This window comes from Macrobrachium rosenbergii, chromosome 46 (genome assembly GCF_040412425.1).
Source record: "Macrobrachium rosenbergii isolate ZJJX-2024 chromosome 46, ASM4041242v1, whole genome shotgun sequence".
NCBI lineage: Eukaryota > Metazoa > Arthropoda > Malacostraca > Decapoda > Palaemonidae > Macrobrachium > Macrobrachium rosenbergii.
In genome coordinates this window covers 2,823,947-2,838,129 of record NC_089786.1, presented here as the reverse complement: position 1 = coordinate 2,838,129, position 14,183 = coordinate 2,823,947, and the positions used below count along the sequence as shown (strand labels likewise).

Below are 14,183 nucleotides of genomic sequence, written 5' to 3'. Positions count from 1 at the left end.
AGAGAAAGGCAGCTAGGGCTGAGGGGATACGGCGAAGAATCCTTAGCACTGCCGACAGGTGGCATCAAATAAACACAAAAAATACACGTGGAGAATAAGTGACCCTTCTCAACATCATATATTGTGGTACAGGCTTGGCTCTGTCCATAATGTAATTTACTGAATGGGTGATTTAATTTATAAAACCTTGGTCTGATGACCTAACAGTTAACAAATCAATTGATATACAGTATGAAAGTATACTGCTGTTTCGTTAGTCATAGAGAAATTATTTGATTGTTGTGCAAATTGAACTTTTCACCTGTTATTTCCTGGAAGTTTTGAGCTACTGTGGTTTTTAACCTGCTGTCGCAAATAATTTAAATGGCCCTACTATGATGAATGGATGTTTGTTAACATGTCTCAAAGTTAAACAATGCTTAGAAACCTAATGGGTAGGAGTAGTTTGACACTCCTCAATTCCCAACCTGGTCCTAAATGAAGGACTTAGAGAGATCAAAACGTTATCATTATCCCTCCTTCTAATTCACAAAAATTGCATGAAATCACTCATACTGCTATACTATCACAGCAGAGGTCTATTCCAAACGAATTTCATCATTTGTAAGGTACAGACTGAAGCAAAGTGATGTTAAAGTGGGACACCTCGGCACAACAAACATTACAAAGCGTTTGTTAAAAAGAATATGACAAATCTTTAAGGTTACACACCGATTAATATAACTCACCGTTAATCCGTGGGAAAAATCGAGGTTGAACGTCGAAAGGTGGCTTTTGTGGCATCACCACTGGAACCAAATCACCACTTCCTAGAAAGATAACACATTACAGTACATCCAATGACGAACACATAAAACTCACTATCTGAATTATAACAGTGCCTCTTTCGCTGTGTTTGCAACAAGATAAGGAAGGAGATTATATATGCTTAATAATCCCAAAAAGGGCATCCTGCACCATCACAACAGGAATCTTACCAGTACCTTAAAAAATTAATACACGATATACTGTATGTTACACCCAACTTCACTGCCAGCTTCACTCCTCATTCTTGTTTCTATCAGACAACTGGCATTAAAGCATTACTGCCTACGCACGGCACACTTTTGATGGAACTCAAGGTTCTTTGTGCCACCCCCTCAACCCAAGTGCACTGCTTCCTTTCTTTCACTATCATCTGGTCCCTTTTGGCTCTTCCTACTTATCTGGAGCTTAGTAATATTGACTCGCTGGTCTCAAATTACTTTAAAGTCATGATAATAAAATATACACATACATATGAAGTTTAGGGACATAAAACACATACTACCAAGATCCCAAGGTCATAATCCAATCTACAATGCACAAATCTACCCTTGACAGATTAATAATACTTCATCAAGCACTACAGTTCGTGGAGTGTGCAAAACTTCATGGTTTTCAACTATTTCCCCCTATGCACAGGCATTCGAAAATAGCTAACAATGAGGGTTACTGCTGAGAGTATACGAATGCAAAGTTTAATCACAAAGCCAAGCACTGGGACTTATAGGATCATTCAGTTCTATGGTAAGAATTAATGAAAATGAAATATATAAAGAATGGGTTTAAAAATAGAGATTTTAAGATCAATTTTTGAAAAGATATAAGCAAAGAGATTTAATTACTAATAGAATTAATACTGCCATAAAACAAATACAAAAAGGACACTTATAAGTGAGGGTCTTGTCACCCACTACAAAGCTTGGGTGAAAGGAAGGAAGGACCAACTAAAAAGGTGAGAGAGTGGAAGACCTATGGTAATTTAGACCTTGCAAACAGTTTTATAGTCACTGGACGACAAAACAGTACCTTAAATACTGAAGGTAATAACCTTTAAAATTTTAAAACTAACAAATATGAAAACTGTTTTCCTTACAAGGCTGGCATCCTAACTTTTGCAAACACACACACACACAGAAAAAACAAATTTTTTCCTTACCTTTACCTTTCAATGCTGATGGTGGCAGCAACCCAGATATAACACTAACAGATGATCTTGGACCCATAACAATTTGGGCCCTTTCGCCACTTACTAGAATAAAAAAAAAAAATTAAAATCCAACAGAAGAGAATAAAAGAAAAAACACTGTACCTACAGATTTAGTCGGAATACATTAACATCAACTCCTTAATCACCACGGCAAGGAATAACACAGACTTGAGAGGACTACAAACTTATAACTGTCACTGAAAAGTACCACAAAAACTGACAAATGGCATCCCTTCCCCAACTGATGCTATGAGACAATACCAAATCAGCTTCACAGTTTCCCTGAAACCTTGGTCAAAGTAATGCTGCAACATATCAACCCTACGTCAGGCTGCTCCAATTTAAGAAGGCCAAATTTCAAAATAAATTTCATTAAAATTCCACATATAATAGGTCTACACCTCTCTGACTGAAAAATGTGTAGTTCATTCTCCGCAGGGGAGACTTCTATGTCTATGACAAAATTATCTGACATTTCATAAACTTTTTTTAATCATTTGAAGGATTGGTGTGTTCATTTTGTCTTGACATAGTTCATCCCAAGCCACTGACAACAGAAATAGCTTCATTCCAACCCAATTTGCCTTTGTGGGGTTCAAAGCTGTGTAAGATCAATGGCAAGGCATTCTTGGTGATGTTGAAACTGGTAATCAAACATAATATGCAGCATCGCATCTTAGGTAGTGGTTATATTTTGTGTGCAAAACAACATGGTTTTCATGTATTTCCCCCTATGCACAGGCATTTGAAAATAGCAAACAAAAAGGGTTACTGCTGAGAGTATGCGAATACAAAGTTTAATCACAAAGCCAAGCACTGGGAACTATAGTACCACTCAGCTCTATGGTGAGAATTAATGAAAATGAAATGAAACATATAAATAATAAGTTTAAAAATAGAGATTTTAAGATCAATTTTTGAAAAGATACGAGCAAGAATTAATACTGCCACAAAACAAATACAAAAAGGACACTTATGAGTGAGGGTCTCGTCACCCACTACAAAGCTTGGGTGAAAGGAAAGAGGAACAACTAAAAAAAACGAGTGCAAGACCTATGGTAATTTAGACCTTGCAAACTGTTTTAATCACACTAAAGGTAATAACCTTCAAATTTTAAAACTAAAATATGAAAACTGTTTTCTACACAAGACTAGCACCCTAATATTTGCACACACACATAAAAAAATAATTTTTCTTCTTACCTTTCATTGCTGATGGTGGCGGAAACCCAGATAAAATGCCAACAGATGATCTTGGACCCATAACAAGTTGGGCCCTTTCGCCACTTCCTAGAATAAAAAAAAATGACATACAGAAGAGAATACAAGAAAAAACACTGTAACTACAGATTTAGTTAGAATACATTAACATCAACTCATTAAATCACCATGTCAACGAATAACACAAACCTGAGAGAACTACACTTATAACTTTAATTGAAAAAGTACCACAAAAATTGACAAACGGCATCCCTTCCCCAACTGATGGTATCAGACAATACCAAATAAGGTTCCCAGTTTCCCTGAAACCTTGGTCAAAGTAATGCTGCAACGCATCATGCCCAAGTCAGGCTGCTCCAATTTTAGAAGGCCAAATTTCAGAACAAACTTCATTAAAATTCCACATATAATAAGTCTAGACCTGTCTAACTGACCAAACACAACTTGGGACTGTGTAGTTCATTCTCCTCAGGGGACTTCTATATCTATGAAAAAATTATTTGACATTTCATAAAATTTTTATATTTGAAGGATTTGTGTGTTCATTTTGTCCTAACATAATTCATCCCAATCAACTGACAACAGAAATAGCTTCATTTCAACACAATTTGCACTGTGGGGGTTAAGATCAATGGTAAGGCATTCTTGGTGATGTTGAAACTGGTAGTCAAACATGATATGCACCATCATAGCTTAGTTAGAGGTTACATTTTGTGTGCAAAACTCCATGGTTTTCAAGTATTTCCCCCTATGCACAGGCATTTGAAAATAGCTAACAAAAAGGGTTACTGCTGAGAGTATACGAATACAAAGTTTAATCACAAAGCCAAGCACTGGGACCTATAGGATCATTCAGTTCTATGGTGAGAATTAATGAAAATGAAATATATAAATAATGAGTTTAAAAATAGAGATTTCCAGAAGATCAATTTTTGAAAAGATATGGGAAAAGACATTTAATTACTAACAGAATTAATATTGCCAAAAAACAAATACAAAAAAGGACACTTATGAGTGAGGGTCTTGTCATCCACTACAAAGCTTGGGTGAAAGGAAGGAACAACTAAAAAGAGAGAGTGCAAGACCTATGGTAATTTAGACCTTGCAGTTTTAATCACTGGAAGACAAAAAAGGAACTTAAATACTGAAGGTAATAATAACCTTTAAATTTTAAAACTAACAAATATGAAAACTGTTTTCTATACATTTGCACACACACAAAAAAAAAAAATAATTTTTCTTCTTACCTTTCATTGATGATGGTGGCGGCAACCCAGATATAATACCAACAGATGATCTTGGACCCAAAACACGTTGGACCCTTTCGCCACTTCCTAGAATAAAAAAATTACACAGTCCAACAGAAGAGATTAAAAGAAAAAACACTGTACCTACAGATTTAGTTGGAATACGTTAACATCAACTCCTTAACCAACATGTCAACGAACAACACAAACTTGAGAGGACTACACACTCATACCTTTCATTGAAAAGTACCACAAAAACTGACAAATGGCATCCCTTCCCCCAACCGATTTTATAAGACAATACCAAATCAGCTTTACAATTTCCCTGAAACCTTGGTCAAAGCAATGCTGCAACACATCAACCCTAAGTCAGGCTGCTCCAATTTTAGAAAGTTTCATTAAAATTCCATAGATAATAGGTGTAGACCTGTCTGACTGACAAAACACAACTTGGGATTGGGTACTTCATTCTGCTCACAGGAGACTTCTATATCTATGACAAAATTATTTGACATTCTATGAACTTTTTATATCATTTGAAGGATTCGTGTGTTCGTTTTGCCTTCACGTAATTCATCTCGATCAACTGAAACAGAAACAGTTTGATTTCAACCCAACTCGCCTTGTGGGGGCTCAAAGCTAGATAAGATCAATGGCAAGGCATTCCTGATGCTGAAACTGGTAGTCAAACATAGTAAGCAGCATCACAGCTTAGTTAGTGGTTACATTTTGTGAGCAAAACTTCATGTTTTCAAGCATTTCCCCCTATGCACAGGCATTTGAAAATAGCTAACAATGAGGTTTACTGCTGAGAGTATACAAATACGAAGTTTAATCACAAAGCCAAGCACTGGGACCCATATCATCATTCAGTTCTACGATGAGAATCAATGAAATGAAAATGAAATATATAAATAATGAGTTTAAAAGTAGAGATTTTAAGAAGATAAATTTTTGAAATGAAAATGAAATATATAAATAATGAGTTTAAAAAAGAGATTTTAAGAAGATCAATTTTTGAAAAGATATGAACAAAGACATTTAATTACTAATAATAGAATTAATGTTGCCAAAAAAAAAAAAAAAAAAAAAAAAAAAAAAAAAAAACACTTAAGAGTGAGGGTCTTGTCATCCGCTACAAAGCTTGGGTTAAAGGAAGGAAGGAAGGAACAATTAAAATGGAGAGACAGTGCAAGACCTATGGTAATTTAGACCTTGCAAACAATTTTAATCACTGAAAAAAAAAAAACTTAAACCTGAAGGTATTAATAACCTTTAAATTTTACAACTAACAAATATGAAAACTGTTTTCTATACAAGACTAGCACCCTAACATTTGCACACACACACACACACAAAAATAATTTTTCTTCTTACCTTTCAATGCTGATGGTGGCGGCAACCCAGATATAACACCAACAGATGATCTTGGACCCATAACAAGTTGGGGCCTTTCGCCACTCCCTAGAATAAAAATAATTACGTAGTCCATCAGAAGATAATAAAAGAAAAAACACTGTACCTACAGATTTAGTTAGAATACATTAACATCAACTCCTTATTCACCATGTCAACGAATAGCAAACTTGAAACGAGAAATTAGGTTTGAAATCTTAGGTGGAAAATTTCACGGCTTAAGTTCATGTGTTGGAGTGGGGGAAATGAAGGCAGGTTGTCATTTTGAAATTAGCCACATTATTGCTGTCTTGCTTTCCCAGACACTGTAAGGAATGGGAAAGGGTGTATGGGAGGATGAGGAAGAAAATATTAAGGCAGGGGACTGCGAAAATAAAGGTGACAAGGGCGTGTTAAGGAGGAAAGAAGTGACTGTAGGATGGGGTGACAGTGGAAAACTACTATAAGACAGTAATAATTCTGTTTGTAGACCAGGCAACAAAACCAGAGCCAATTTACCATTCTTACCAAAACTTTTAAATTGCATGCACCTACTCACAACTTGCGTGTATATGACAAGGTTTTGGTGAATATATACTGTATGTGAATAACAGGGTACATTTCAGCTCACCTTTTACTGGAGGTGCCGTTCCACTCTTCACATCGACAGGTGAGTTTACAGGCACTATTGGAATCTTTCTAATTTTCCCTAGAAAAGAAAGAAGAAATTTTTGCAAAATTATAAACTTAGGAGGGAAAAGTCACAAAAGAACATTCATATAAACTAATCACTTAGGCTGGACAGAGACTGTCTCTTCTCTTTTTCTTATCTCAATCAATTAACTGCTGACTAAATCTTTTCAACAAAAGTACTGTAGCCTCCTGCATTTCTTTAATGTCAGCTGGACAGGAAAACCTACATATATCCAAACTATTCTGAACCCAATGCACTCTGTAATCAAAATCATATGGCCCAAACAGCAAGGCAGGAAATAAAGTTCTAAATATAACTCATCTGGTAGTAATCAGAAAACAAGGGTAGATTATCATTACAAGTATAAAATATTCAATCAGATTACAGGCTCATTTCCAAGAACTCATTTCACATCTAACCCCACATAGGGAAAAGCCAACATGAAAAGCTTATGACGATGATAGGGCTCACACGATGGGTGTGTGCAAATGATCCCTGGTAATAATTAGGTGGTAAAGTTGAAGTAACTGAATTGCTAGATGAGAAATGACTAAAAGGGTGCTGCAAAGATATTTTTCCCATGTTCCTGTCAAGGTCACCCCACTGGATGCTTCTACAATGACTGTTCCCCTAATCCCCTTCCACACACACACATGCATGCACTCATAAAAAAGGAGGCTGTATAAAATAAGATCAAGAGTGTACACAAAAAAGCTATTGTTATAAGAATAAAAAACTTGACTGGGCTGGAAACAAATGAAAAGAATATACCTAGAAAAAATAAAAAGCACCATATAGACTTTCAAATACTGTATCTGAATATGTATTAGCATGCATTCAGGTACGGCCCCATTTGAAAATAGTATGTATCAGCTTTCTATGTGTATGAAAGCTCCAGACATACAATGAACAGTTTTTGGCACCATCTAAACATAGTTTGTTACAAATGATTTGTTTAACCAAGACCTCTGAACTCTTTTAGGGATCTTCTCAAAAGTATCATATTCTAAGACATACAACATTAAATGGCCCTAAGATTCGTCTCATGTCAAAAATATGGGTGCCCAGAAACTTTATAATCAAACAACCAGGAGTAAGCAACAACAGAATAAATGGCATGGAAAACACAACACAACTCTGTTGCATGCAAAAGCCAAGAGGAAAAATTATTCAAAGAACAGAAACAGATCCCAATCCACAAGGATACAAATTTGAAACTAACATTCAGGGACGAATAATCACTGTGACTTACCCACATAAGTTTTGGGTGGGCCATTTTGCTGCTTATTAGCTGAGGGATTCCCGTGCAACAAGAGACGAACCTTGCAATCATGACCTGCTGAATAAAATTTGAGTAACTACTTTCACAATTACGCATACAAGCTCATTACCATGATACAAACTACTGTACTGTTAATTGATGATGAACAAAGGATAAAATTATGCATATCTTGGTAAACAGATTATGCATAACATATTTTGCTGTATGTGATCAATGCATGTGGTCTTAACCCACTATCAACTCAAGTGAATCTTTTAATTCCAATTTCATTAACATCAGCAAGACAAGGTGGGGGAAAGCTACAATATTCAGTACAGATTGAAAAGTGTTTCCAAACCAGAAACCAGCACAGAACAGCATAGTCTGGGTTCTGTCTCTGTGTCAAAAACATTCATCTCTGACTTACCATCTTCCACATAGCTGAAGAACTTAGGTTTACTTAAGTCTGAAGTCATTCTGTGAGATTCCACTATACGCAAAGGGTCACTGGGGGCTTCATGTCACGACCATGACTTTAGCTGCCCTTTAAACGACTTCTGGAACGAATGGAAAAATTAAGATGGAAGCCTATAACTTTTTACAATTAGGAACTCTGAATCGTATGATACAAGCAAATAGTAACGCATACTCTGAAAAGGGATGATCTTATCATGCTCATAAAGAGAATGAAAGGCATGCAACAAGGAGAATTATGTTTCAGATTTCACCCAACTGCTTCCTACAATCAGCCGTACAACCTGTCTCTGCTTCAGTGACAGAAACCTTTCATAATTCCTCCAAACAAGTGTCATAGATTAATACAGTGCTGCATTGTGAAAGCAGAGAGAAGCTAAGAGAAAAATCTTGACATATGAACAGATGCAATCATCAAACATCTAGTCCTATGAGATTATGGCATTTGGAATCAAGACAATTTCTTCAATTTTTTCTATGAGGATTAGATTTAAAGAGTGTATACTTAAGCATCCTTGCAATGGCTAGTTTTTTTATACTTAAGCATCCTTGCAAAAGCCAGCTTTGTTTCCCAAGTGCTTCTTACCACAAACATGTAAACCCTTCCAACCGTATCATAAGATCACCTGTGGTGTATTAAACTTCAAAGAATTCTGACTGTCGAAATTCCATGAGACTTGCTGTGGCTCTGTGCTATGACCAAGAATGGAATTGCCTTTTACTACAGACTACTGAATGGAAAAACTGACCAGGCAGAGGACCAGTTTAATTCATACTAAACTTATTTCGGCAAACCTAGGGTAAAAAAAAAAAAAAAAAAAAAAAACAGGTCAATTACATCTCTTGTGAAATGCCTAAAAGACAACATACCTCTCAGATACTAAAGGCATCAATGGGAATTGGTGTGCTTGCTGACAATACAGAATACATGTGATGTATTCCATCCGAGGCTTCTAAAATTGTCTTCTAATTAAAATGTCTGTAGCTGATTTCTTAAAATAACTGAAAAACTCTGATTTAAAATTCCATGCTGGTCGACACCTTTGGTCCCTTCCAAAATGTCATCTGTAAAAGAGAAGGATATTTAATGCTTTTTATAAAAAAAAAAACTAATTGCATTTTAACTTCGCATGAATTGAAACAAATGTGAAATTCAATTCTGAGCATGCAAGCTAAAGCAATAATTTTTAAAACAGTCAATTGGAACATCAAAAATATATACTTTCCATGGAATTTCAGGAGGGCACCAACAAAGTTACAACAACTGATTAATATTCTATGTATGACACAAAGGAAAAACCTGTGAACAAACTTATGAAAAAAAAAACATGTTTTTGGAAAAGTTATTTAGTTAATATTAAATTAAAATATCAAGACTATTTAAGCATGAACAAAATTTTTAATATAAACATACTTAAGGGAAAAAGTACTGTGATAAAATAAAACAAATACATGAATAACCTAAATTAAATAGAGGCAAGTGCACTTGATACACCCTCAGTAAAAGATATGGCACTCTTACCAAAGACTCTGGAAAGTCATGGTTTGGTGGCTATGGCACAACCCAAGGTTTGGAAACACTGGTTGTATGGTCCCCGTAAGGCATTAGAAAACTAGATATAGCATCTGGGGTGGCCTTGGTATCCACAAATAGAATCACACATATGTCAATTATTAAGCAAAATATAATTTTGTAGGAGGGAATATAGATCATGTTAAAAAAATCATTGACTTGATCAACGCCTACAGTGCACCACGTGAGGTGTGCTGATGCCACTACTCCAGGTACAGTTCCTGTGGACAAATTCTGGTAGATAAGTTACACATTGCATGTCACCAAACATTTACAGGAAAATCATAACTTGACTTATTTTTTACCAAGAGAGAACAGTTCTGACTGACCACCCAAACGTACTGCAACTCTGAAGGAATAGAGACTAAAATGACAACACTCAAAGGAAGTATATAAACCAAAACAAATTTAATATGATTCGTGAAAGTTTGGTCTCATGACCTGGTGCCAGAACTGTTTGTTATTCAGGACTGAGCATGACCTTACATCTCACCCAACTTGGCTTCAGTTTGAAGTATCAAGGGCTTAAATTTAAGATAATTTCAAATGAGGTAGGTTCATGGAAATGTCACACTTTTAAAAATGCCAGTCATCCAACCATCATTTAACTTTTACCCAATATGACATCCCATTTTCCCAAGCTATTGTATTAGACAATTGTTCAAGTACCCTCACCTTTATATACTGCACAAAATATAAACAAATTTTAAGGTCAGCATTGATGTTAGATAAAGGGTATGAGTACAAGGTTAAATCCAGATTTATATTTGAGCTTTACTTTGACTTCAGCATTGTCAGGTTATGTTATGGGGAAGAGGAGGAAGCAACCCCTGCCAGAGCATAGCACTTTTTGCTATTATGACCAGGACTAAAACATGGAGAGTCTATGGTTAATTTGTTAGTGACTATAATTTGTTAGATTACAGACAATCTAACAAAGTAGGCAAAGGTTACAAGTGTGAAATTGGTGGTGGGGTATGATACAACATAATCAAATGAAGATGTATCTTAATATTACTACAATGAATTCTACCCAAGGTAGTATAAAGGAGAGCCAATCCTAACACTCTGACCCTGTGAGCTTAAGGTAGGTTAGGTTAGTGTGCGGGCGTCACAGTAAAAACCATTCCCACCATTCACCAACCATTTTTTTTTCATGACCCAAAAACCCATGGTTCCAACTAATGTCCAAAGAAACTCCTAGAAGTAAGAGGGATTAAGAAGCTCATTGAACATTCGAAATGGATATCTATGCGAGACTCATTCAAAGCTTCAAAGCATCAGTAAAAATCAACTTTTCAAAGTTGAATTCGCAAATATGCAACTCATAAGATTTCACACCTTTAGCCAAACATAAGCCACGCCTAACCATACTGAAAACCAATCTACAGGTATGCTACTAGCTAAGCTAACCTAGCGTTGGCTAGGACACATTGATAAAACATGGCACAAGTCTCATACAAAACAAAGGGTTAGGATAGGATATGATAGGCCTAGCCCAGCCTATGCATGATACTTAGGGTAGTGTAGACTTGGCATAGGACAAGTTGGACAGTGTCGGCATTGGCAGGCCTAATTTAACAGGCGAAGCTGAAATATTAACAATTAGCAAACTGCATAATTACAGTAACAATCTTATATAACTTAGCCCTAGGCCACATTTAGCCTACACTGAACTAGGGGCTGTATGATTAGGCTAAATGACAGGCCTATGCTATATTGTGACCAATATGTTTGATTTCCGTTGCTTGTGCGATACCAGTTAAATATCTAGGCCTATGTAGACACATAGCCTAGGCCTACTACTAGACTGAGCCTTCGAGACAGTGCTTGCTTGTAAGGTTCCAGTTGGCTATATTAAATATTATATTAAACACGAAAAGAAAAACCTCCGCAACGGCCAACTTACGAACACGAAAACGAGTACGAACGTCACGTAGCCTAGGCCTACTAGAATCTTCGTCCGGCCCAACTTGAAAAAAATCGACAAATCATACCACAAGCTCCATAATTAAACGTCAATTTATCTGAACAATCAGCTGTCAAGACTTCCTTTAAAAAACCCTCACGATTTACGGAATTCGTGAATTCGTCGTACGGTAGGCCTACCACATCCCTAATTCCACCACCGATCCGGTAGATGGCGTCTCGAGGCCAGGTGGCCTCACCACGTCCATAATACTCCCCTTCCCCATTCCTTCGAAAATAAAGGCGGACAGGCGTAACTGACGGCTTAAACATGACAAGAATTTCGTAACGGACGAAAACGCAACACGAACCCTACGAAATAAGGTGTAGGGGGGATCGGACATAAACGCGACTCTCGAACAGACACACACAAACACCACCCAGGTGGACCCTGGTTGTGTCACCATTCATGGCCCGTTACCGACAATATCTCGCTCACTATATCCTCCCGAGGCATTACAGTGCACCGTTTAACGGCTCGAATGCTCGGCAACCACAATAATAAATGAATTCACCTCAAATTAGAGGAAGACACTGGGCGCAAATTGACGTCGTTGGTACGAGGGCCCGCAAACAACTGGGTCGGAGGTGGAGACGTGCAAGTAGGAGGGAACGGCATGATGTTTACATCGGGATTAGTTCCGGTATCGGAATGTAGATGGCGCTGACGCTTTCCTTCCGGAGGGTATACCTTTTTAATAAGTTTCGAGACGTCATTTTCCAGCTTTTTAAGAATTTGCTTCGGAGTTAAACCCCACAAAGTAATCTTTAATTCTTTATGAAATATTTTTAAACAATCTCTATATTCATGTCGATCGCTTTTGCTCGCAATCGCACGCATGCTGCGTCGTTTGCTTTTGAAAGATGTTTGACCTACGTCAATGTTTACTATTAAAAAACTAATATATCATATGTATATTGTCCACATAAGGTAATAATTTGCTCGCTTTGACAGCAACAACATTTCATATAAATGATAGATTCGGCGGTATGTTGATATACATTTCATATCGAAAGAACCGTTTTCGTTTTGAGGTCAGCCATTCCATACACTAATACCAACATAACATTCGCGAAGGACGGAAGGAAAGATGATATACGGAGTCAAGTAGCAATGAACACAACCCCATATTATTATACTGATATCTTTGCATTTACTTGATCTCTTTTATACGCAAAAACAGAAATATATCAACAAGATTTTCTTACCGCTCACATTGTTTACGTCAACCTGGGGAAAACAACACTGGTTATTACCAACCATTCTCAATTCTAACGTCGTCTACGTTTTCTTTCTCTACAACGGGGCTAGATAATCACGAGTAATTAGACTTTCACTAAATCTAAATTACATTTTAAACGTAATACGTAAATTATTACGAAAGCATTCGAGATTAGCCTTGAGAGTAAAATCTGCCTTAAGAATGCCAACCCGATCGGGCCAGAGGCGGCTAGACTTAAGGTCGTCTGCACCGACGAGACATGTAGCCTACGTCCCTTAGCGTAGCAGCCGTCCAGATATATTTGGGAACAGAACGATTTCCGTTTCTCTTTGCGGAATAGCCAATAAAGTCTTAATTTATACACAAACCCATGGAGGAACAACGAAATAAATGGCTGTTTTTTCAAGGTCATATGTCAATGTCAGTCATATTCTGACTGGAAGACTGAATAAAGTTAGTCAACCATTCTTGTCTGCCACTTCAGAAACAAATTGCATGGCGAGGTTCCTATGTGAAGGCCTACTTAACGTAGATTGTTAGGGCTTATCTCAAATGATCGTGTATAAAAAAAAAACATAGATGTCGGGGTGCATAAAGGAAATCCAAATTTGTCTTCCATTTACTCTAATTCCATAAGAAAAAACACAATAACCTGGATTCCTCGCTCGCTACGTTCTCTCATTACCGATAGCGGGTCTTTCATTCGCCAATGCGACCATTAAAATCGACTTTCAGTCTCTTATCGCAGTTTTAATTCTCATGTGAGTTTGTTTGTAATAGGCTACGAATGTTGGAGACTTCATAACAAAACTACAGTCAAATCAGACTTTAAATACATGTCGATGCAAGAAGCTTGAGTCAGCCGTAACAGAGGAGAGTCCCCTCGTAGTTATCACGCAGGTGTGCAGAGGGCGGGAGTGTTCGTCCAGCGCCGTTGTAAACAAAGACGCCCTACTAACATCGGCAACATATTATTACAGAAATATTAATATAAAATAAATACCAGAACTGATAATATATCATGATATCATTACGCGTGACGGGAAAACGCATTTGATATTTCTGAATCACTGGACATACGCAACACAAACACACATACATGCACACATATATACA

The 14,183-nt window shown here is 36.9% G+C and overlaps 1 protein-coding gene across 37 annotated transcripts in view; it reads right to left on the bottom strand.

The window, feature by feature from the left end:
- Positions 1-14,183, bottom strand: part of LOC136830157 (uncharacterized) — a 29,660-nt gene that overhangs the window by 13,150 nt on the left and 2,327 nt on the right. For 4 of the 37 annotated variants that reach the window (XM_067089359.1, XM_067089368.1, XM_067089376.1 and 1 more), the window contains exons 1-10: positions 12,360-12,486; positions 9,174-9,368; positions 8,257-8,386; positions 7,821-7,907; positions 6,506-6,583; positions 5,857-5,943; positions 4,480-4,566; positions 3,215-3,301; positions 1,961-2,053; positions 729-809 (exon numbers count right to left, since the gene is read on the bottom strand). In XM_067089359.1, coding sequence (XP_066945460.1) covers positions 729-809; positions 1,961-2,053; positions 3,215-3,301; positions 4,480-4,566; positions 5,857-5,943; positions 6,506-6,583; positions 7,821-7,907; positions 8,257-8,305 — 649 coding nt within the window. In that variant the 5' untranslated portion in view covers positions 8,306-8,386; positions 9,174-9,368; positions 12,360-12,486. Of the gene's footprint in view, positions 1-728; positions 810-1,960; positions 2,054-3,214; positions 3,302-4,479; positions 4,567-5,856; positions 5,944-6,505; positions 6,584-7,820; positions 7,908-8,256; positions 8,387-9,173; positions 9,369-9,825; positions 9,940-12,359; positions 12,499-13,053; positions 13,102-14,183 lie in introns of those variants that run through there. The other 33 variants (XM_067089367.1, XM_067089374.1, XM_067089379.1 and 30 more) reach the window with 19 other exon arrangements.